The sequence below is a fragment of the Manis pentadactyla genome, chromosome 11, assembly GCF_030020395.1.
Source record: "Manis pentadactyla isolate mManPen7 chromosome 11, mManPen7.hap1, whole genome shotgun sequence".
Classification (NCBI taxonomy): domain Eukaryota; kingdom Metazoa; phylum Chordata; class Mammalia; order Pholidota; family Manidae; genus Manis; species Manis pentadactyla.
The window spans coordinates 80110394-80133726 of NC_080029.1; the positions used below are offsets into that span (position 1 = coordinate 80110394).

At 44.8% G+C, this 23333-nt stretch overlaps 1 protein-coding gene across 9 annotated transcripts in view; it reads left to right on the forward strand.

Moving 5' to 3' along the window:
- The first annotated feature begins 9138 nt into the window (after positions 1-9138).
- Positions 9139-23333, forward strand: part of TEP1 (telomerase associated protein 1) — a 40198-nt gene continuing 26003 nt past the window's right edge. For 6 of the 9 annotated variants that reach the window (XM_057488626.1, XM_057488624.1, XM_057488629.1 and 3 more), the window contains exons 1-12: positions 9405-9524; positions 13025-13525; positions 14627-14809; positions 15081-15215; positions 16056-16217; positions 16624-16785; positions 17075-17152; positions 17824-17948; positions 18164-18321; positions 21270-21379; positions 21902-21992; positions 22223-22409. In XM_057488626.1, coding sequence (XP_057344609.1) covers positions 13049-13525; positions 14627-14809; positions 15081-15215; positions 16056-16217; positions 16624-16785; positions 17075-17152; positions 17824-17948; positions 18164-18321; positions 21270-21379; positions 21902-21992; positions 22223-22409 — 1868 coding nt within the window. In that variant the 5' untranslated portion in view covers positions 9405-9524; positions 13025-13048. Of the gene's footprint in view, positions 9272-9404; positions 9525-10366; positions 10389-13024; positions 13526-14626; positions 14810-15080; positions 15216-16055; positions 16218-16623; positions 16786-17074; positions 17153-17823; positions 17949-18163; positions 18322-21269; positions 21380-21901; positions 21993-22222; positions 22410-23333 lie in introns of those variants that run through there. The other 3 variants (XM_036880546.2, XM_057488625.1, XM_057488628.1) reach the window with 3 other exon arrangements.

Consider the following 23333-nt stretch of genomic DNA (forward strand, 5'->3'; position numbering starts at 1 on the left):
GATTTTTCCAGCAGCCCTCACCTCCCCTTGGATGTACCCTCGGTTTGCCCTCCTCATGCTCTGTGGGCAATATCATTTTCCCTATTTCCTAAACATGAAGCTTAGTTATCATTTCAGCTTGTTCTCCACTTACCTTTTTTCTTCACTTGACTCATCTAATGTTGTACTACTACAATAGAAACTTAATTGGTCTCTTCTCCCAATATTTTCTCTGCCAAATACACTATGCATATTATGTCCCTGACATCTGAAAAATTAATAGCAGAAAAGGTTTAAAAATGAAAAAAAAAAGGAGGGTAAAAGTCATATGAAAAATCCTACTACCTGCAGAACCAAGCACCATTATTTACTCAGACAGACAGTCTGGGCCATACAAGCAAGACTGCCTAACTGGAAGAGTGAAAAACTACATGGGAAGGTTGCTTAATAGAATCATGAACAAAGAGGTTTTGGAGACTCTGCAATTCAAACCTTTCTCTATACAGTGTAGGAAGCAAAAGCATGTGACACAGTCTGGATGATGGAGAGGAAAGCTTTTCATGAGAGCAGTCTCCAGGTGACATATCTGTACATAAGGACCACTAGGCTGGCTGGGTCTAGGCAGGTCACAGGTTAGGTCTGTAGGCAGGACACTCATAATTACTCTTTCAGGGCCTATATACCAAATCCTGGCTAATCCTTGGGATCAAGGGGTCCCCAACAGGTGGAAAAGTATGAATTTATCACAACTCCTGGTAATACAGCTACAGAAAACTATACATATACATACATATGCATATATACATGCATGAATACATGTATGTATATGCCATTAGTGAGATTATAGTCATTTTTTCTCTGAGAGATATATGTTCATGGTATTATTATTATAGCTAATGATTCAAGATATAGTAATCTGTATTTATGATTAGAATAGTGGCGGGAAAAGCATAGTTTGCAAGTGTACTGCATTAGAATCAGTAATTTGGACTCATCTAAGGTCCAAATCAATTGCTGTTTTGGTAATCATGAGTCAGTCCCTCCATTACTTTGAATGCCTGTATCTTAATCCATAAAATAGGGATAATACCTGTGCTATAAACATCATGGTATTATTATAGTCCTGAGCCCCAGAGCCTGAGATAGACCTAAGGAGCTCAGGCACATTTGGAAACTGTCCCTGCTAGTCTGTAAATCAGGTTCCCAGGACACATCTAAAGATCAGTGATCTTGATGATGTCAAACAAGGTGGCCAGTGTGACCAGTAACAGTTCCCTGAGACCATCATGAGTGTTAGACAGAGTGTTATAAGGTTTATCCTCAGCTACTCCAGCCTAACATTGCTCCTGAGATAGGGATGTGGGTTCATCTGGACTCCAGCTGAAATGCTTTTAGGGACTAGAGGTCTTCTAACTCTATACCAGCTTGACACATCACCAGTAGGCAGCCTGAGCCCCAGTGCATATTTTTCAAAACTGTCACTGATGAAAAATAACTCTCTCATACAGAGTAAGAACTGCTTGTTTTATATTACAACTTTTTAAGTGCTTGCTATGTGCTAAGCAGTATGCTAAGTGTTTCATATGCATATCTCATTAAATGTTATACAACCCATAAAAAGTGGGTACTACTATTATCTCCACTTACAGATAAGAAAACTGAAACTTAGAGGAGTATGCTCACCATGGTCACACAGTTTGTAAATGTTGAGCATGTTTTTAAACTCAGATAGCAGGACTTCTAAGCTTACTTTCTTTATTATGCTACCTCTCCAATGTAGATCCACCTCCACGAATTGCAGACTTTATTAATGAAACTCCTACTTGAAATCTGCAAGTAGGAGCAATTGAAGGGTATAAATAGCATTGGAGGCTTAGAGACATGGTCTTGAGGACTCTAACATCCAGCTGGTATAGCACATACTGGCTGTGAATTTCAAAGCTCAACCAGAGAAAGGGGCTCTTCCCTCCCATGGTTTGTTTCATTTACTAGAATGGATTGTTATAAGTGTGACATGCCGGGTGAAACTTTTCATGTGGAAGACCTTGACTGGCCCCTTTGCCATATCAGCCTCATCTGATCTTACTGCAGCTCAAGGATGAGTCTCTTGCTCCACTCAGAGTTTACAAGATTATTTAATTTTCTTTCCTGGGTCACACAGCTCATTAATAGCAGAGGAGGATTTAAACACAGATCTGTTGGACTCCTGAGTGCATATTTAATGGCTATACTATATAAGGCCATCTCCTCCCCTATGTTAGATTTCTCTAACATGGTGGCCAATGATTCCAGTCCTGCTGGGACTATCCTAATTCCCATACTTTGTTTCATTATTCCTTCAAGCCATTAAAATGTTCCCCCAAGTCCACTATTTTGACTTCCAAAATTTACTTCTAAATGCCCTGTCCACACAGGAGCAGCACTCAAATCCTAAGTGAGAAAAACACATCCTGATCATGTCTTTGACATGAGTCTGTACTCCTCAGGCAGTCCCCATCTTCTAAATCCTATGGACTGCTGACACTTTCTGGGACAACAGTTCATTTTATCCAGTGGCCTTCTGTAGGTAATAATGCTAACAAATACCGAAGGGAGCAGGTGTTACTGTGGCCAACCGCTGGACTAGAATCAAAAGACTTGTGCTCTAATCCTAGCTGTGTCTGACAGGCAGTTTCAACCTGGGAATGTCATTCGAATCCTTTGGACTAACTGTACAGTGAGAAATAAATGGGCAGTTGGGAAAGTGGTAACAGCTGTTTATCTCCAAATACTAAAATGTGCCAGTAAGCTCCAGGCAAGATTGCTCAGGCCCTGTTGGAGCCTTCTAAGATCACTAGTCTGCAGCACGGAACTCCTTTTTAAGGGCCCTCACAAGAGGCGGTGCTAGGGGATTATCTGATTGTGATATGTGCTCTAGTCCCTCCCTCATAGACCAGATAGTTTCACTTTTTTCTCTTGTGGACTTGCCAAAGGCTGAAGTAACAATGCCAACCGCTTATCACATAAATGTCTGCACAGGTCCAGTGGACCTTACGCAGCCTCCAGAGTGTGACTAAGGGAGCTCAGAGGCTACACTCTGATAACGAGATGGGCAAGTGTGCCTGGCCATAGTGATTTTTGTGTTAATTTGGGTGAGTTTTTATTGTGGCTAAAAATCTAGAATGTGGCCACCCAAAATGGCCTCTGGCCACTTAGTCTGTTCAAACATGTGTTTGCTAACATGCAAGGAGCAAGTGCTGAAGTTATCTGTTGGCTGACTTTTAGGCATCAGGGGTTAATTTAGTGCTAATACTCCTCAAGAAATGTTTCAAGAGGGTATGGAATTTCATGTTAAATTTTTATGCAAAAAGAAAAGAATATGTGGGAACAATATATTAAATCTATTCATTATCTTATATCAAGACCTCTTCCCAATATTTCTGTAGGCTGAGAAACTGGGCCATTTCTCCAATTACAAAGACCAGATTGTAGGGCACAAGTGTGGGAGGGAGTTCTAAACTTTACAGATCACCACAATGTTGCCTTTTATATGTTGACCCTAACTCTGGGGCTGTACAGCAATTAGGGAAACATAACTTGACTGCATACATCCCACGGGTGGGTTTGGATGCTGATTAATTTAACAATACCAATTAATAAGTATTTGTTGAATGGATGATGAGGGAGTGTAACCAATTCCATGGATATGAGACCCCTTCTCCAAGCAGATATGTTTGCCAGGTTGACTTCTGCCTCAGGTAACCCACCTCCCAAGAAGAGCAGTTCTGCCACTGAACTATTGCACAGTAACCAATGTGTCAGGAATTGGGTGATTTAAAAGGTTTAAGGAGAGTGGAATGATGACAATATAATCTAATGTAAGTTAGCTTTAATGTTGCAGGTCTAGTGTTCTCAGTCATCTAATGCTGCATAGGAAACTGCCCTCCAAACTGGTGTCTTAAAACAACTTGACTATATTTTTCATGATTTTATGTCATTGGTTTCACTTAAACTTAGGCAGGGTTTATCTAGATGTTTCCTCTGTTCCATGTCACTGATGTAAGTTACTCTGTTGAATTTGGCTGGTAGATGGGCTATTGTGGAAATGCCCAAAACAGCTTTGTTCACATGTCTGGTGCCCTGGTGGGGATGTCTGGAAAGCTATGCTCAGCTGAGACTGTTAACTGAAGCATATGCATGTAGCCTTTTCTCTGTGTCAGTCCAGGGTAGCTGGACTTGGCAGCTCAGGACCGCCAGAGGGAGTATTCCAAATTGACAGAAGGTGCAAATTTCCTTTGACTTAGCCTCAGCAGTCCCAGAACGTTACTTCTACTACATACAGCAGCCAAGTAAGTCTCTAGGTCAGCCCAGATTCAAGGAGTGAGGAATCAGACTCTACTTCTCAATGGACGGAGAAGCAAAGAATTTGTAGCTTACTTTATTCTACCATACCTGGTAAGGGAGACTAGTCAGGGAAGGAGGACTCACAGTGGAGAGGTCCCTTGAAGGAAGACGAAATATCAATAGGCCAGAGACAAAGACAGGGTTGTTTTGAATGCGAGGAGTCAGAAGGGAGAAGGCCCTGAAGTTCTTGTGACCTGCTGATTGGCTTCTGCAGCTTTCCAATGGCCCAGAGGGGCTCCTCTGGGATGTCCAGTGCTTGTCCATATATTACAACTTGTGTAATGTTTTGAAGCTGGCAATGTTTACCCTGAACAGAAACACAAGCTATGAATCTAAAGGTAATTATTCACAAAGAGGGAAAAAGTCCAGTGAAACCAGTGGCTTTTATATTCCCCAGGCTCTCAGTCCCCTTAGCTTCTTATCAGAGGCCTGCCCGTCCCCGTTCAAAGTCTATACCTTCCAGGAAGTTGCTCCAGGTCTCTCCCCAACATAACCCTGTACTTTGTTCCCTTGTGGAATATAGCACACCTCATAATTTTTGTGACCTCTGTACGTGTCTGTCTCCTTCATAAGACCACAGAGCCTTGAGAAGGCATTTTTATACATTTACATACTATCCTTTGCACAAGATGTTTGTTGAATCAAAATTTGACAGGACAAGAAGTGTGCAATAAAACTGACTAGAAGAGAGGAATGATTTTAATAAGTAGGAGGGCCCTTAATAAATAAAGGGCTGAGGGGATGGCACTGTTGTCAGGCAGTCTCATCCAGGCAGATCTCCCTGCCTGCTAGGTGAGACCTCAACCCAGGAGAGGGTCTTGACTCTGGTGGAGAATGAATCACGAGCCGGTCAAGCAGGTACCAGCAAAGAGTAGTTTAATAAAGCAAAGTACACACTCAAGGAGGAAGTGCGGGCATGAGAGCTGAGCAGGGCAGTGGGGTTTGGGTTGGGTGGTTTTATAGCTAGAATTTAAGCAGGGGGTGGAATATTCATCAGGATAAGTGGGGTTTTCTTGAAATAAAGAGACGATTTCTGGGAAATAAGGGCCCCCCCACTTTTGTCCTCAGATTGTCTTCCTCAGAACTGTCAGAGTGCCAGGGGGCATGATTTTACTATGTTAACAAGCACATGATGTATTTGAAGTGAAGTCAGGGTCAGCTTCTCCTCCACGTTGGAGCCAGTCAGTTTGGGCAGGTCTGTTATCTACACCCTCCCTCATCACGTCCCACAGAACAGTTTACCCAGAATGTTTAAAATATAAACAGGCATCTAACTGAATGTAAACACTGGCCAAAGTCCCTGACTCCCTCCCTGCTCACATCTGGCTGTCCATCTACTATAACAGCATTTCCTTTATCCCACGAAGATTGAACACCATTCATCAGCTGGACATCGAAGCACAAGGCCACTGATCAGTAATTAGGAGTGCAGGCTGTTTGTGGAGGAGAAAGTGAGTGGTCCTCTAAGAACCTGGAAATAAGGAAAATAAGACAGCTCATGTGTTAACCCAGTGGGAAACAGAATGCCTCTTCAGCTCTGGTATAGTTATTTCATTGGTAAAACTCCCTGATTTAATGCATGATAATAATCTGAAGAAAGAATGCTTCAACTCAAGAGAGTGGCTAGTTTAGAGATGCAGGACTCAAAGAAACAAATATTGGCAATATGCATTTAGCCTATTGGAAAGAAAAGCTGAATTTGGGCTTTGTAAACATCTTGTCAGTTTAGAGGTTTTGTCTGTTGGAAGAGAGTGCTTCTCAGAGTTGAATATGAGTGGGAATATGGGAATCTCGTTGAATTGCAGATTCTGATCCAGTAGGTCAGGGCTGGGGCCGGAGAGTCTACATTCCAAACGAGGTGCTGATGTGGATACTGGACCACAGCCCACACTTCAGTTAGCAGGACCCCGGGGCAGAAGTTCCCAAACTTGTCAGCACATTGTATCACCTGGGAGCTTCAAGAACTCCTGATGCCTAGGTCCTATTGTGCAGATTGTGACTTTATTGTTTTGGGATATGGCCTGGGATTTGCAATTGGTTAAGGATCTCCAAGAGGTTCCAATGTGCAAGGCTTTGCTGGCCTTGAATTTCTTACTGCTGCAGCTGATCAGAAAGTAAACTCTAGATCCTCCTAGTCAACAGGAAGTGGTGGTTACCAGTTGCTATTCTTCCTGCATCACCAGTCTCCTCAGATCAGATGCTTTAGTGTTCACTGGACCAGGATGGAAGCACTTGTACACTCTGTTCTTCCACTGGGGTGTGTGTGTGTGTGTGTGTGTGTGTGTGTGTGTGTGGTAGGGGGATGTGTGCAGGTAGTGCCCACAGAGAGTAGAGCAGAAGGCCTTGAGGTTGGGACAATTACTATGGTATGTTCCAAGGAGAGGAGGCCTTATAGATTTAAGCCTTTGGAAGGAAAATCCCACGTGGACTCCCCTCTGTTCTTACTCGCTTCCCTTCACTATGCCCCCGCTCTAGTCTCCTTGAAGAGTCTCTTTCCGTTGTCATGCGTTTCCGTTGTCATGCGTTCCCTCAAATTCCTCTCCTTCCCCCATAGACAGACTCTAATGGGCTGTACTGTCCCCTAGAGGGTGGTTTAGAAATGTAGAGCTTCTTCCTTCCTTCCTTCCTTCCTTCCTTCTTTCCTTCCTTCCTTCCTTCCTTCCTTCCTTCCTTCCTTCCTTCCTTCCTTCCTTCCTTCCTTCCTTCCTTCCTTCCTTCCTTCCTTCCTTCCTTCCTTCCTTCTTCCCTCCCTCCCTCCCTTCCTTCCTTCCTTCCTTCCTTCCCTCCTTCCCTCCCTTCCTCCCTCCCTCCCTTCCTCCCACCTTTCTCACAGTGATTAGTGTTATCTTTAGACATTTACTGGGCAGAGCCCAAGACTGCTAGACACTCAGCAACTCATCCCCACAGGATGAGGGACATTCCTGAATCTCTGACAACTCTGATTAATTTACCAGTCACTCATATAGTAGAAAACCCATTGTAATTAGGATCTAACTTTATTTTAAATATAAATATAAGGCATTTTGTGCAGTTTAGCATACACTGAATTTTCCAGAAATGCCACTGCTGTGAATATTATGGGATGATCATACCTCGTATTGTTTGAAAATTTGCCAAAAATTATTCATCATTTTGGAAAATCATGCCACATCAGCAATTCTGTTAATGGTATTTGATTCCCTATCATAATATCCCCTTATTATGCTGCATTGTAGCTGTTACATCCAAGGTGATTCTATATAGAGTTACATGCATCTGAGTATCACCTTGAGTCTTATTGGATGTCCTGCCCAAATAATTTACATATATAAACACATAGTATTTTATAACAAATTACCTTCCTTCCACTATTCCTTTATATCTCTTTAGACATTTTATGAATTTTTAAATTGTGTGTATAGGTAAATTGTGGCTCAATATTATAAAGGGGATATCTTGCCAATGGGTTTCAGCCCCGGGCAAGTTTGCTATGGATTCAATGTGACCAAAGAAATTGACAGCAAAATGTTCTTTGGGGTGAAAGGATTTATTACCCGGCTTGTTCTCCTGGTGGTAGGTAAAGCACTAGCATCTCTGCCTCCACCCAGAGCAGTGGGCCAAGCTCTCTATATAGCACAATAATAGCTTAGTGCCTAAAGGTGTGGAAGTGGTAGCCTAGCAACAGACCAGTTACATCATCATGTGGTTTAAGTTCAGTGAGGATCCTGGCCATAGGAACCCCAACTTCCCCACAGGGGACATAAAAATATTTGTCATAGAAAGGGAGTGTTGGTGATAAGGGAGGCATCTTCCATCTAAGGAAGGAAGATGGAAACTGGCTTAATAATTGAGAAGATAGGACGCCTCTAATTCTGAGCTGAGGCTCAGCTGTCACCTGAGAAGGGTACTTCTATAAGGAAAGGGATATTTTCCAGAAGACAAATGATCTGTTTCACATGAGATAAGTGTATTTCTCCTGCTCTTTATGAAATAGCACTAGCCGTACCATCCTAAAGGTCACTTATGTCTTTCCTGAGCCTGGTCCCCACCTTCTGGAAAAGAGTTCTGCATTAGCAATTCAGGATGGCTCCAAATCAACTCTCTCCCAGTGGAGGTTGGCATGCTCTCATTTCACTAAGCCTTAAGCATTTCATATCTACACCTGGTCACTGGGCCATTGCTTTATAGACTTTCCATTTCCTTTTATTTCTATTTTCATCAAGTAACTTTTGGGTGACTTAATGTCTTGCCAATGGGTTTCAGCCCCGGGCAAGTTCACTATGGATTCAGTGTGACCAAAGAAAATGACAGCAAAACGTTCTTGGGGTGAAAGGGTTATACCCAACTTTATTTCCAGGTGGCAGGTCAGTCACTAAAATCCCATTCACTCAGAGCAAGTCTGCATGCAGCAAGCCGGTCTCTGTCTCTGGGCCCCTCTGAATGCACAGCCGTCCTCTGGGCCCCTCTGTCCACACAGCCGTCCCACACAGCCGTCCTCCGGGCCTCTCTGCACAGTGGTCCTGCACAGCCGTCCTCTGGGCCTCTGTCCTCGGCGCTGCCACCACTCCAGCCTCTGCTCTGCTCTCCTGCAGCCTTGCAGCTCTGCCACCGTGTCATGCCCAGAGCACTGGGCGGAGCTCTTTTTATAGAGTCCACAGCCATGTATTGCCCACAGGTGTGCAGTGAGCTAGTCAACCAGGGCCAGGTGAGAATACTGGCCACAGGAACTCTCATTTTATCCACACTTAAGAATCTGCTATCTTCGCTACGAGGAAAAAGGTGCCCAGATAGGCAGCGAATATGTCAAAATCTTTTTCATGAAACGGTGTCCGAAGATTAACAGGAGAAAATAGGAAATTCAGCAACAGCAGAATTTGATAGAAGGAAAAGCTTGAGGAACAGGAGAAAAGAGGATCGGGAAGAGGCAAAGGTGGGGAGCGGGGGAACTAAACTCGGGTCCCGGGAAAAGCTGCAATGCGCTCCCTGCACTCGCATCGCCCCCCGGGCATCACCTGCGGCGGCGCCCCGTGTCGGGCGGGCGCGTCTCGCCGGCGCGCAGTCCCCTCCCTGCCCTTCGCCTGCTCCTCCCTCGGCTTCCACGCTCCCCACTAGCCGGGAGCCCGGAGCCCGCAGCCCGGCTTCTGCTTCCCGGTGCCGAGAACTGAGCCCCGCTGGCTGCGCAGGTAGAAGCGGGCTGCGGCCCGGGCAGCCCGGGCCGGTGGGAAGGCCTAGCGCAGCCAGTAGTACCCCCACGGGGCTCGGGCGGGCGCCGGGGCGCTGGTCGGCCCGGCGGGCTGTGGATGGGGACGGGAAGTGAGAGGGGAAGGGGCGCCGCAAGCGGCGGGGAGGCGGGGAGCGGAGGGGAAGGGAGAGGCTGGCGCGGCGGGCGGTGGAACGACCGGAAAGAGGAAGGAAGAGCCCAAGCGGGAAGGAGTCTCTTACTTCCCGGCTCTGGTGCCCCTGGGGAGGAGAGAGTAGCTGGACGCCAGCAGAGGGGCGTGAGAGCTGGCGGTAGCGACGGAGCCCGGGGGGGGGGGGGGGGGGGAGAGCCCGGGGGGGGGGGGGAGGGCCCAAGCGGGATGGACCGTCAGACAGCCAACTGCAAAGTGAGGTGCAATGAATGTGTGAGCACGGCAAGGCCTCCAGGATGTACTAAGTCCAAAATAGTGTCTCAAGTATACTCCTCTTTGTGTAAAGTGTTAGTCTGGAGAAAGGAAAAACAAGGACATGCAAACAGAACAGAGAGATGACATAGGGGGAGAACAGACCAGACCCCAAAGTCCATGCCTTATATGGAAAGGGGACAGCTCTCCCTGAATTCCATCCTGATGTGCCAACTAAGACCCGGATGTCAGCCTCCTCCCTCTTGGAAGGAAAAAAGTTTCTAGTTGTCTATTACGTCACCTTTAGCCAATCATACCTCTCCACCCCCCCTAGGATAGCTTGCCCACTCCTCCCCCTCCTAACCCCTTATAAGCCCCCCACCTCCCTAACAGGGTGTGACTTCTCTGACCTGTGACAAGAAGGCCACAGAACCTCACCCGGGGGTATGTAAATAAATTACCTGGCCCTTTGTTGCCCCTCTCTGCCTGCTTATTCCGGCTAGAATTTATCTTACATAAAGAAAAATAAGAAAGGGGGGAGTTGGGGGGTGGGGTGGAGGAGATATATATATGTGCACAAAAAGTGTCTGAAGCTCTTCAGATAAAACTTAGCAATGGTTACATCTGGAGAATGGAACTAGTAGGAGTTTTTACTTTTCATTTGTGGAGGTCGTACATTTTATTTGTAGTTCAGCTGTATCCCCCTTCGCAAAAAATATTTAACTGTATTTTTCTGTTAACTTAATTTTTATTGTGAGATTTTTTTTTTTTAATCTTGAGTCAATTCTGGGTTATCCCACTTTTACCCTGCTGGCTTGTTATATAGTGCAAAGACAGGAGGGAAATGTACAGGGCACAGAGACCATCATTCTTGCTGTAATTTGCCCACAATTTTGTCCAGAGAAATACCCATTGTCATCCTGGGTCTGGCCTTCTGACCTTGCCTCAGAGGCTCCAGTCACTTCCTATGGCTGCACCAGAGCATGGGGTTTTGGCGTTAGGCTCCAGGCTGTCCTTGCTGGCCCACCCTCCCCATCTTCCAGAGTGACCTTTCTAATGGGAATGAGAGCACAGGACACTGCATGTCAGTCCATTCGAGTCTTCTTGAAGTATTCTACATTCCTGACCATAAACTCTTGCATATTAAGTAATTGGAACAACAAACTTAATCCTAAAATATTAAATGCAAAAGGAGCTAAGTATTTGTCCAAAAAAAAATAAGTAAATACATCCCTCATAATATAAATTCAAGCATTCTTTCAGGCAGAAGTTCTTAATTTGCCATTAATGTGGATTCTAAGAGATCCATGGATAGACTCCCTGAAATTTGAATAGAAAATAGTATATACTCATGTTTTTCTGTGAAGAAGCTCCATAGCTTTCACCAGATTCTCAAAAGCCCACTGACTAGGTATTGTAGAAACAATGGTGAAAAAGGCTAAAACGGGTCTGTCCTCAGGGACTTATTGCGATGGGACAAAAGACAGGCAATTACAATACAGGGGATGTTCTATGATAGAGGAGATGTGGTGTTGTGACGACATAGAATGGATGTTTTCTATGATAGAGGAGGTGGGGTGTTGTGAGAACATTGAGTGGGCCACCTAATGCAGACTAAGGGCTGTCTACAGAGGTTCCTTAGAGGAACTGACTATCACACTGAGGTCTGTAGAGTGAAAGAAAAAGTAGAATTTGGCCTGGTCAAGGAGGAGTTGGGGAAGGGGGTGGTCTTGGTAAAAAGGAAGAGTGTTCTAGGCAGCTGCATGTACATAGATCCAGAGTCAAGAGATATCTTGGCAGTTCATAAGCTACAAAGAGTTCTGTGATTGAAGCTTAGAGTTAGGAGTAGCAGTAAGAGAGAAGGCTGGGAGGTGATCCGAAGCCAGGCATACAGAGGTGAACAAGACAAAGGAGCTCAGGCCGTCAGGGAGTTTTATTTTAGTAAGGATAGACCATGAACATGTAGGCAAGTAGGCAACCAAAATAATTTTTTATCATGATAAAATAAACAAGGTGGCATAGTAAACAGTGGCTGATGCTCAGAGTTTATGTAACGAGCCCAAGGTCTTGAGTGTACATTAAATTCCCATCAGGATTCAAACTGAAGTCTGTTTACTCCAAATCCAAACCCCTGTAAGCAGAGGGAGCAAAGGAGGGGCAATGGATTTGAGGAAGAGGTGAGAGTGGGGGAAAGGTAATACATTTGGGATCTATGATGTTTGGAGTCTTTCTGAGCAAGTGGAGAAACCCAGCAGGCAAATGGATAAATGGGTGTGAAGCTCAGATGAGATCTAGGTCAAGTAACGTGTTTGTGAATTGTCAGTATAGAAATGTTATTTGGAGCCACAGAGCAGGTGACAGCACCCTGGGAAAGTATATAGAAGGATTAGAATAGAGCTCTAAGGAGCACCAGCATTCAAGGAACGGCTGACAGGGAACCCCAAGGAGGAATGGTCAGAGTCGTAAGAGAAATGCCAGGACAGTAGCACCATGGCAGCCAAAGGAGAGAGTTTCATGAAAAGAGTGACCAACATTGGCACAGTTGGCTTGAGAGATAAAGGATGTTGAGGACCAAGATGTGTCTAGTCTTGTTGTAACAAGAATTCCATCAGTTACCTAAGAGAAATAGTGGGGACAGAATCCTATTAGGTGGTTGAAGAGTGAGTAGGAGGCAAGGAAGTTGAGATGGTGAACGAGGACAGCTTGATCAAAATGTTTGTTTCTCTGGAGATAAGAGTCCAGAGTCCAGATTACAAGTTGAGATCACACTGAGCACTGAGGGTCTCCTTTACCTGTTCATGAGAAGACACATCCCTTTTCTCTCCAGTACCTGCCTTTTTTAAAAAAATTCCCTGTCCTTAAGCTTCTGCCTTACCTTTTCCCTACACCTCTCCCATAGAATACCCCCTGTATTATCTCTATGGAACACTCCTGAATACATCCTTAGAATGAACCCAGTCCTGGAAAAAGACATACTGGTCATTCTGTACCTTCAAGTCACTTGTACTGCCAGGAGGGCTATGGGAAAGATACACTACCACTTTTTGCAGTGAGGTGCTCATCAACTGTCTCTCTTCTAGGCTGATACTGGTTGGGATCCAACCATGGAGAAAGTTCATGGGCATGTCGCTGCCCACCCAGACATCCTCTCCTTGGAGAACCAGTGCCTGGCCATACTTCCTGACCTGAAGACTATGGAGAAACCACACCGGCATAATGCTACCCACCCAGACATCCTCTCCTTGGAGAACCGGTGCCTGGCCACACTTCCTGACTTGAAGACTATGGAGAAATTGCACGGGCATGTGGCTGCCCACCCAGACATCCTCTCCTTGGAGAACCGGTGCCTGGCCACACTCCCCACTCTAAAGAGCTCTGGGTCTGCCAGCCCCTTGCTCCAGAGTCTACAGACATCTCATCTGGGGCAAGCTGATCTAAGCAGCCTGAACGCTAGCAAGCACCTGCTCTCTGAGCCTCCAGTCTGGAGGACTCAGAGCCTCTCTGAAGGACTAGGCCTTTGGACCTACCCCAGGGCCTTGAAATCCCTATCTACCACAGACAGAGCTCAGGAAAAAGCTTTGGTAATAGCTCCAGGCCGTGTCCTGACTCCAGCCATGTCTCTTGGATGCTCTTCCTCAAAGCTTTTGGTGCCACAGGTCCCCTCTGTGCTGCCTTGTGTACCCTCTCTCTGCAGAGCCTCTTCCTGAGGTGCTTTTTACCTGAGGGCTGTCTTCATCACATTATTACTCTTAATCGCTGGTTCAGAGATTCTGGACAATAGAGCTCAATTTGGGCCCTGTCCTTAGAAAGCCTCTGCTAAGGACAGCCAGCATGCCGTTGCAGTAGTGGAGTCAATCAAGTGCTTTTGAGATCCTACATCAGGCATGAGATGCATCTGCTAGACTCTGGCCCACTTCCCTGTGTGTGCATGTACAAACACATGTCTACTTGTACACATCTATATAGTCATATTTAGTACACAGGTCAGAATTGGTAGACAAACCCACATTCCTTCTGTATAGTTTGGGATTTGGACTGGAAGAAAGACTAATCTAAGCGCTCTACTGTCTCTGCCAGTTATAAGCCATACAACCTTGGTTGGGCAAGACTCTTAACCTTTGAAGCTTTAATTTTCTACCTTTAAATTGAGGTCAATGAAAATCTCCCTAATAGGATTGTCAGGGTTATAACTACTGACATCTCACATTTATTTTGGGGTTTGCAATTTTCAGAGTCATCCATACGTTATCCCATTTAATCTTCTATCAGCCCCATCAGGTAGGTTGTAGGGAAAGGGGAAGTTGAAGCTCAGAGGTGAAGCACAGCAAGGTTGCTGGGGCATTGACATGGGACTTGTCCCATTTTCTTAATATCCAAAATATCTTAATAGCATCAGAGGAGGTGTGTTGTGAGAGGCCCCAGGTTCCTAGACTGGGATGCTAACGAGGAGGTGAAAGCAGGGGGAGGATCACAAAGCACCTGAGCAAAGGCTCAAAGTCAGGAAAGGTGCCACAGTGAGAGAGCACTATGTTAGGACACATCAGTGCTGAGGTATGAAGTGAGAGGGGTGGTGGTGCTAGAAATTAGATGGGGACTCTTCCATCCCTGGGAGCTGCTTCTACCCTGTCTGTGTTTGAGGGCCTGTGGGTGCTTGCTGGGACCATAACTGCTGCTATCCCCAGGGTCACTGGTCCTCTGCAGAAGAGAAAAGGCCAGAAGAGAAGGAATGGGCAGAGGATCAAATGCCTTCTTACAGTCTAAGCTTGGGAGAGGAGGAGGAGGTGGAGGAACTGGCCCTGAAGCTTACACCTGGGGGCTCTGAATCCTGTTCTGAGCCTACTGATCCAGCCCTTCAGGAAAAGAAGGTAAAGTTCCCAAGTTGGGGAGAGGTTGATGGTGGTGGAGGGGAGCTGAAGCAGAAGCCCTGCACAGAGGGAAGGGGGAGGAGGGAGCATCACCTGGCTCTTACTTCTCACTTCCTTATCCCCTTCTCTAACCTCTTGGTTGGACAAACATCTTCCTGAACCCGGGGTCCTGAACCCTGAACTCTCTGTCCTTGGTTTTGTAAGTTGGCTGAGTGGATGCTTGTGTTGGTCCTTATTACTTCTTTCCTTCTCTCTCTTTCCCAATTCCCAGATGGCTCTAATGAGCTTGCTGTGCTCCACTCTGGCTTCAGATGTGAACACAAAAGTTGAAGCTCATTCTACCCAGGCTTTCCTCCTTAAAGTCTGTAGTGAACTTGCCCCCTTGGAGCCTGAGTTTATCCTCAAGGTATTGTGGTGGGAAGGGGTGGGGGAAGCTGGGAGGTAGGGAGTGCGGTTCTGGTGTGTGATGGGGATGGTGACAACCTTCCTCCTGGGGGTGGATGAAGCTTCACTTAGGGAGTAGGAGCTCTGGGTGAGTCTGAGCCTAGCCCCTGGGGTTCTCAGAGTAGAGGAAAATGGGACTTGGAAAGAGTTTCCTAGGGTTCCTTTGTTTGGTAATACACTGGCTGAGTATCCCATGCTAGGCCTTGAGGGTCATACTCACAGATATAATGAAACTTGGATCTGGCTCTTAAGGAGCTTACTATAGTGTTAGAAAAGTAAAACACTCCCAAATACTATATAAATGCAAATAGAGTAGTAGACTGAATCTTTCAGTAGAGAAGGGGAAAAAAATGTTTTCTTGGAGCCTTTGGAAGATGACAAGTTTAATCTGCAGTTTGAACCCTGGGTAGGTTTTTGATAGATCTTGATGGTGGGAGGTCTTCCAAAGAGGGAAAAGGGCCTGACTGACTTGGGAGACAATCAAGATACTCAGGAGAAGACATACTACACAGGTGGATAAGGGTTAGATTATGGAGGATGGAGAATGTAGAATGTCAGGCCAAGACACTAGGACTTTCTTTTTTATTTTATTTTATTATTTTATTTTATTTTTATCTTATTTTGTTATCATTAATCTACAACTACATGAAGAACATTATGTTTACTAGGCTCTCCCCTACCCCAAGTAGGACTTTCTATTTTAAAGACAATGTGGAGGGCCAGGAAAGGTTTTATGCAGGCTGGTTAGATAAGTAAGTTAGTTTAGGGCATGGTGCTAACCCTCCTATACCCTGTGCCCCAGGCTTCACTGTACGCTAGGCAGCAGCTGAACCTCCGGGATTTGGCCAACAAAGTCTTGGCCATTGCTGCCTTCTTGCCAGTCTGCCGCCCCCACCTTCGAAGATATTTCTGTGCCATTGTGCAGCTGCCTTCTGATTGGATCCAGGTAGCTGAATTCTACCAGGTATGTCATTCAGTGCCCTGAGCTTCGGCTGTCACTTGGTCCCATCTCCTTGGCTCACTGCATCCCTGGAGAAAACTCTCAGTTTGGCTTCCCCTCAGTTGTCCTCAGCTGTGGGGAGGACAGCTTCTTCCTGGGCCAGGCTAGGTTGCCCAGCAGGGAGAATATGATTAAGAAGGATGGAACTACAGTTTGAGAAAAGCTGGTCTTGGGCTGGACCTCATGTTTACAATGAAGAAAGTGAGAATTGGAGGAGTCCACTGACTTGCCCAGTACCACAGAAACTGTCGTTTTTGAGCTGGGGCTGCAAACTCACTCCCTACCCTGTCTCACTGAATTGCATGAAGGGGTCTGGTTTTGTTTTGTGGGTTCATGTCAGTCTCACTACTGATGGTCTTCCCTCTCACAGAGCCTGGCTGAAGGAGAGGAAAGCAGGCTGGCACCCCTGCCTGCCTGCCTCCGTGCTGCGATGACTGACAAATTTGCTCAGTTTGATGACTACCAGCTGGCTAAGTACAATCCTCGGAAGCACCGGGCCAAGAGTCATTCCCGCCAGAGCCCCCGGCCCCCAGTTAGTCCCTGCTCAGCCCTACTTTTTCACAGGAAAGGAAGGGATGAAGGAACACGCTGATACTGGGGGACCCCACATTAAGCATCTGGCATGTTCCTACCACCAGGAACAAAAGGAGGCAGAGAAATGCAGAGGAGCAGGGCAGAGTTTAGAGGGCAGAGGGCAGAGCCTGCCACCTTCCTAGCTGGCTTCCTTTTTGGCAGAGATGGGCCTTTGTGGCTATAGGACTGAATCTCTCCAGAGACAACCTCCATTTCCCTTTTTGAAACTGCTTCCTGTGTCCCTACAGAAGACAGAGCTTCCATTTTCTGAGACACAGCAGTATTTGCCAAGGGGCCTTCAGTTTCTTAAAGACAAACAGAAGGAGGTAAGGGCCTTGTGCATTGGGGTTCTATATGTGCATGTACAAACTTTCTTTAACTAATACTTAGAAATGGAAATCCATTTGGTTTGGAAATACTAACAGTGGGTATGGTAGGCACATGCCAATTTCCCACCTGGGTGATTCTCAGGTGTGATTATGTGATTTTACAAGCAATGGCAGCTGAGTGAGTTAAAAACACTATGAAATATCTACCTTCCATCGGAAATTTAAAAAACAAATCAAATTTTTTTTTTACATTAATGACCAATTAGGCACTGCACTTGCCAGTGAGGAGTATGGAATGTGGATTCAGATGACTTGGTTTTGAATCCCACAACCACCACCACTTGTTAGCTATGTGTCCTTGGCTAAATGACATCCTCTGTTCCCTCAGATAGAAAATGGGGATAATAGTGCCTACTTCTATCAGTACCACTGATAGTTCAAACTTGTGTAAATGATACACAGTGACCCAAAGAGCTACTCTGTTATGCTCAATTCAGGAACCCTTGTTGCTGGAGCTTTTTACCCCCTGTTCCTACCCTTTGCCCAAATCTACTTTGGGCAAAGAAATTACTTTGTAGGTATAGGATGGTTTTAGGTTCTGGTTTCTGAAGAAAGTGATTATGATCATAGATTAAGTGACCCAAATGGGATGGGGGCTATTTCCACAGTTTGAGGCAACCTATAGTGCAGTACCAGAGAAAAAGACTCAGCCGAGGTTCACCCTGAAGAAGTTGGTACAGCGACTGCATATCCAGGAGCCTGCTCAGCATGTCCATGCCCTGCTGGGCTACAGGTGAGGAGATACACCCTGAACATACATCCCATCTGGGTAATCCTATGGCTTTTCCACACTGCAGCCCCAGTCCCTGTAGTTCTGACCCCAGAAACATTAGTTTCGGCAGACATGGCCTGTAAATATGACTGACTGGCTTTGACTGACTCACCTTTCCTTTTTTGAGTTATTTTCAGCTGGCTTCGAAATGATAAGCTTTTCCTTCTCTGTCCCAGATACCCCTCCAATCTACAGGCGTTTTCTCAAAGTCGCCTCCCAGGGCCATGGGAGTCTAGCAGAGCAGGGAAGCGGATGAAGCTCTCTCAGCCACAGACCTGGGAGCGGGAGCTGAGCTTGCAGGGGAACAAAGCCTGCGTCTGGGAGGAGCTCATCGGTAGAGTGGCCTTGACTATCACACTCCTTTCCTGTTCATGCCTCTGCCTTTGGACCCTGACTGGATTTCCCTGGCCTGATCCAGTTATTCTCTGGGCCACTGGTGGTATCACTGAAAATGATTGGACTTAAAAGGTTTGCCATTGAGCATGCACACAGGTGGATGTGGCTCCTGCTTTGAGCAGCATTGGCATCATGGATAGTTGTGTTTAGGTGATACACAGCCTTTATCAACACATGATGAAAGTCGTACCTTCTCTCAGATTTCACTCCATCATATCTGTGTAACTCACTGAGACAAGGCAGGACTGGCACACGGCCTGTGGGAAGCCTCACCACAATCTGTATTTAGGGCATGGATGTTTTAGGAAATTTGTCCACACTGATAAAAAATTCAAATCGAGGACCAATTCCTTTCAATCTTTCTTTCTCTCTCTTTTTTTTTTGTTAGTTTATGTGTAACTATAGAAGGCTCTTTCTATTCTGTTTTGTTTTCCTTTAGTTCCTCTTTTATCTGTGAAATTTTAGAGTCAGCTTCTCTCTGTTGAAAAATATCTAGCTGTAGACCTTTTGACTTCTTTGAGTTTTATAGACTTCATCCTTTGGATCTGCAGAAGCCCAAGCTGTCTTTTACCTTAGTTCTCTTTGAACTGCCACATGTAGATTGTACTCAGGGCATCACAAATTGCTCTGCTGCTTATCACTCCTCTCACTGTGTGGTTGTCACTGGTAGTGTGTGCATCAGAGTCACATGGGGAATTACACACACACACACACACACACACACACACACACACACACACACACACACACACACACACACACACACACACACACACACACACACACACACACACACACACACACACCCTGACAACCTCTTCCCCACTATTTGATAGAACTTCAGGTAGAGTAGGTAAAGACACCTGGATGGCAGCCAGTATGTGTAGATGATTCTAGTAAAAATCACCTCCACTTCCTTGGCCCTGAAAATTAAAACTGTGTCATTTATCTTGGTTGAGACAAATGCCCATCATTTAATCGAGTGATCCCCACAGTTTTTTGATCATATATTACAAAATAACTTTGAAGTACTCCAGAATGTATGTATATGTATTTTTTAAAATTTTGTAAATGTATTAATCATGTACTTTATGAAATATATAAATATAATTAAGTAAATATAGGTATGTAAGTAAATATAAAAAAGTAAAATATAAAAATATAAGGATAAAATATAAGATAAAATGTAGTTAGATACACAGACCCCTCTTTGGGGACCACAGGACTCATTAATAACTCATTAACAATTTTTGGGGGGAATGAAATCAGTGAATCTTTCAGTCGAAAGGATAAATATTCAATTTATTTTCTAGTATCGGACTTAATTTCTTATCAAAATGATCTAGAAAACTTTTATACAAGCAGCAGTTGAGAAAAACTTATGATTCGACAAAGGATACATGAGTTCATCAGATATCACACATTATTTACACAATGTAATTGTTCTACACGGTTTGCAAATCAAACTTATGACTGGAGAACCCTTGGCTGGAAAGATGAAAGCTTCTAGCTATAATTCAAATGAGACTTACATTACCTAAAAAGGGGGCCACCACTCTCCTGATGTAGGCACACTGGTGCCTAAGGGGGGGGTTGGGGCTGACAGACTTGATCTCTAACATGGTCTGAATGCACCCTTGGGGTACCTGGGAGAAGTGTCACACCTCCTCCTTATGTTTGCCTTTATCTAAAAGAAAGAATTTTTCCAATATATCCTATACAGATGGAACTCCTCTGGGTGCTTAGTCCCTGTGTCACATGGTAAGGAGCCACGTCTGATAGTGGAGGTTCACTGAGGGCGAGCAGGCCCCCCACCCCCCGAGGGTTGTCACGGTGCCTCTCTCTTTTCTTGGTTTCTGCATCATGTGACTTATCACAGCTTCTCTTTGAATTATAAATGGATTTAGAATTGTTATTATTATTATTGCGTATTAGCCAAATTAACCTAAAGTGACATAAGCCTTAAAAAGATTATTATTAAGAAACTATGACTTTAAGGCAATACTAATATCACAGGGACAAGTGAAGAATAAGAAAGTGACAGAGGTGAAATTCTTCTTCAGTGTAACTTTTTTTTTCTTTGCAATCATGTTATCTCCTGTGTTTATTTATTTTATTTATTATTATTATTTTTTATTTTGATACCGTTAATGTACAATTACTTGAACAAGATTATGGTTACTAGACTCCCCCTATTATCAAGTCCCCCTCACATACCCCATTAGAGTCACTGTCCATCAGCATAGTAAGATGCTATAGAATCATTACTTGTCTTCTCTGTATATATTCTCAATGCAACTCTTTTCCACCTATATTTCAATGAAAAGTCATGACTAATCAGATCCTACAAGAAATTTGCCAGAAAACTTAAAAACTATTAACTTAAAAAACCAAGAAAACTATTTGAAATACGGATTTACACTCACTGCTACTAATGGTGAACCTTATCTTAAGTGTATATTGTGCTTTGAAATATTAACTGATAATTGTACTACATGCATATGATTTATAAGTAAGCAAACATACACATACACAAACACATACTAGATGACTATTTTAGTCATCTAAAAAATTTGGAAACTATTACTCTAGGTTAGAGAATATATTTTGCCAGTTGAGCCCAATTTCAGACTGGAGCTGGCATGCAAAGTGACAACATAAGTTATTAAAACAGCCATCCCATAAACAGTGTTACATAAATTTTACTGCAAACCTCAGGCCAACCCTGTTTTTATCTTTCCAGGCCTTTGAAACATTTTGCATAGGAGAGCTCTTCATTCCCTCCATCTGCAATTTGTTGCATGACCTTGGAACTTCTTGCTCTAGTCTCTGACCTCTCTCTTATCCTCTGTTTGCTTTTCTCCCCCTATGCCTGATCTTCCACAGACAACGGGAAGCTTCCCTTCATGGCCATGCTTCGGAACCTGTGCAACCTGCTGCGGGTTGGAATCAGTGCCCGCCACCACAAGCTTGTACTCCAGAGACTCCAGCATGCGGTATGTGGGAGGGACAGGCAGAGGTGGGTGCCAAGATGCAGCCACACCTTTGGAAGCTCAGCTTTTCCTAGTGGCAGGGAAGGTCATGGGAAGGTCATGGCCACCAGCTATTTGCATGTGGGTCATAAACAGGTATGGAGATACAGATAAGATAGGTTGGGAGAGACAGGTCGGGGGCTTACCAATACTTTGAGAGATGAGAGTGTAAGAACTTGTTTGTTTTTCTGCAATCAGTGATTTACCAGGAAGCAGCACTTCTGTGATTTAACTGAGTGTGGTTTAACTGTGATATAAAAGAAACAGGGCTCCTCTGCTACTTCCTTTCCTTTTGTCTTTACTCCTCCTCATATTCTCACATGACTTTTTTCTCCATTCTTCTCCACCTTTCTCTGTATCTCTTCTCTAATATACATTTTGTTCTTGCTCACCTTCCCACAAATCCAGTGGTGTTTATCTCATGTGTCCCTGATGCCCTCTGTACCCCCTGGTCCTCTGCTCATGACCCCACCCATTGCTTTCTAGAAGTCAGTGATCCACAGTCGGCAGTTTCCATTCAGATTCCTTAACGCCCATGATTCTATCAACAACCTTGAAGCTCAAGTCAAAAATAGAGGTATTATCTCTCTTCTTCCAACTCCTATTTGTCTCTCCTATCTGAGAATAGATGGAACAGCAGCATGGACATTTTTAGCCTCTCGCCTTGTCTCAGGGTATAGGGTGGGGTGGGCAGAAGCCAGACACTTGCTGGCCTCATGGGTCAGGGCGCAGGACAGGTATTGAGGGGAGGACAAGAGGAGGGAATAGAAGCTGCCTGACTCAAGACACTTACCTGTTGCCTCACAGCATTGCCATTTCCTTCCAACACAAAACTGGTGAGTCGGATAATGATTAGAAACTCAAAAAATGTCAAGAGGCGTAGCTGTGGGAGGCAGCCTTGGAACCCAAGTCGTCGTGAACTTCGGGCAGCAATGATGATGCCTGTGATGTACGAGCAGCTCAAGCGGGAGAAACTGAAAATACACAAGGCCAGGTGTGTGTGTGTGTGTGTGTGTGCATGCGTGCACACACGCTATCTGTGTGCAAAGGGTAGGCAACAAGTGGTATCCTGATAGGGGCTTGGGAGGCATCTGGGAACCCCAACTTTTATTCTGTAAAGACACGCTTGTCAGTCACCTCAATGGCTCAGTTGCCTAATGCCATGGCCTCTTCTACAGCAAGCCTTGTCTTTAACATCATCCTAGAGAGACAGCATGAAACAAAATCTGTGATCGCTCTGTTACCTGTGATAATTTGATGAGATTCCATAGATTCTGAGTCTGTGTAGCATCTCCCTTTCTCTTAGTTTAGGCTGATATCCTTTCTGCTCCTGCCCTTGTTAATGGTTTTCTTTTTTTCTTCTCTGTGATACCTCTTGCTTTTCCTTTCTGTTTTTCTCGCTCTCTTTATTTTCTGACCCATTCACTTTCTCTCTTCTCTTGACATATATAAAGATAGCTATCATTGAGCAGACTCAAGTCAGACATAAAACCTGTTCTGTGAGTTTGATGAGGTCCCAGCACTCTGTCCTTTCAGGTTCTTTGACAGTATCTTCATTCACTTTCATTCAAGACAAATATTGGCCTCGCCTAACCTTCCTAGGACTCAGTGGCCAGGGATCTCCTGAATCAGTGAATCGGTGGCTGAACACAGGGCCATTTAAGAATCAAGCCTGCAGTGCAGTTCAAACGGTGTGCCTTGGCTGGCCAGCACAGGAGCCAGTAGCCGCATGTGGCTGTTGAGCACTTGAAATGTGGCTAATCCAAGCTGAGATGTGTTGGGTTTTGGTAACACTATGGGAAAGAATATAAAATATCTCATTCATAACTTTTGGATTAATTATGTATCCAGCTGAAAATATTTTTATATATATCATGTTGAATGTAATAATTTCTGTTTCTTTTTATTTTTAATGTGG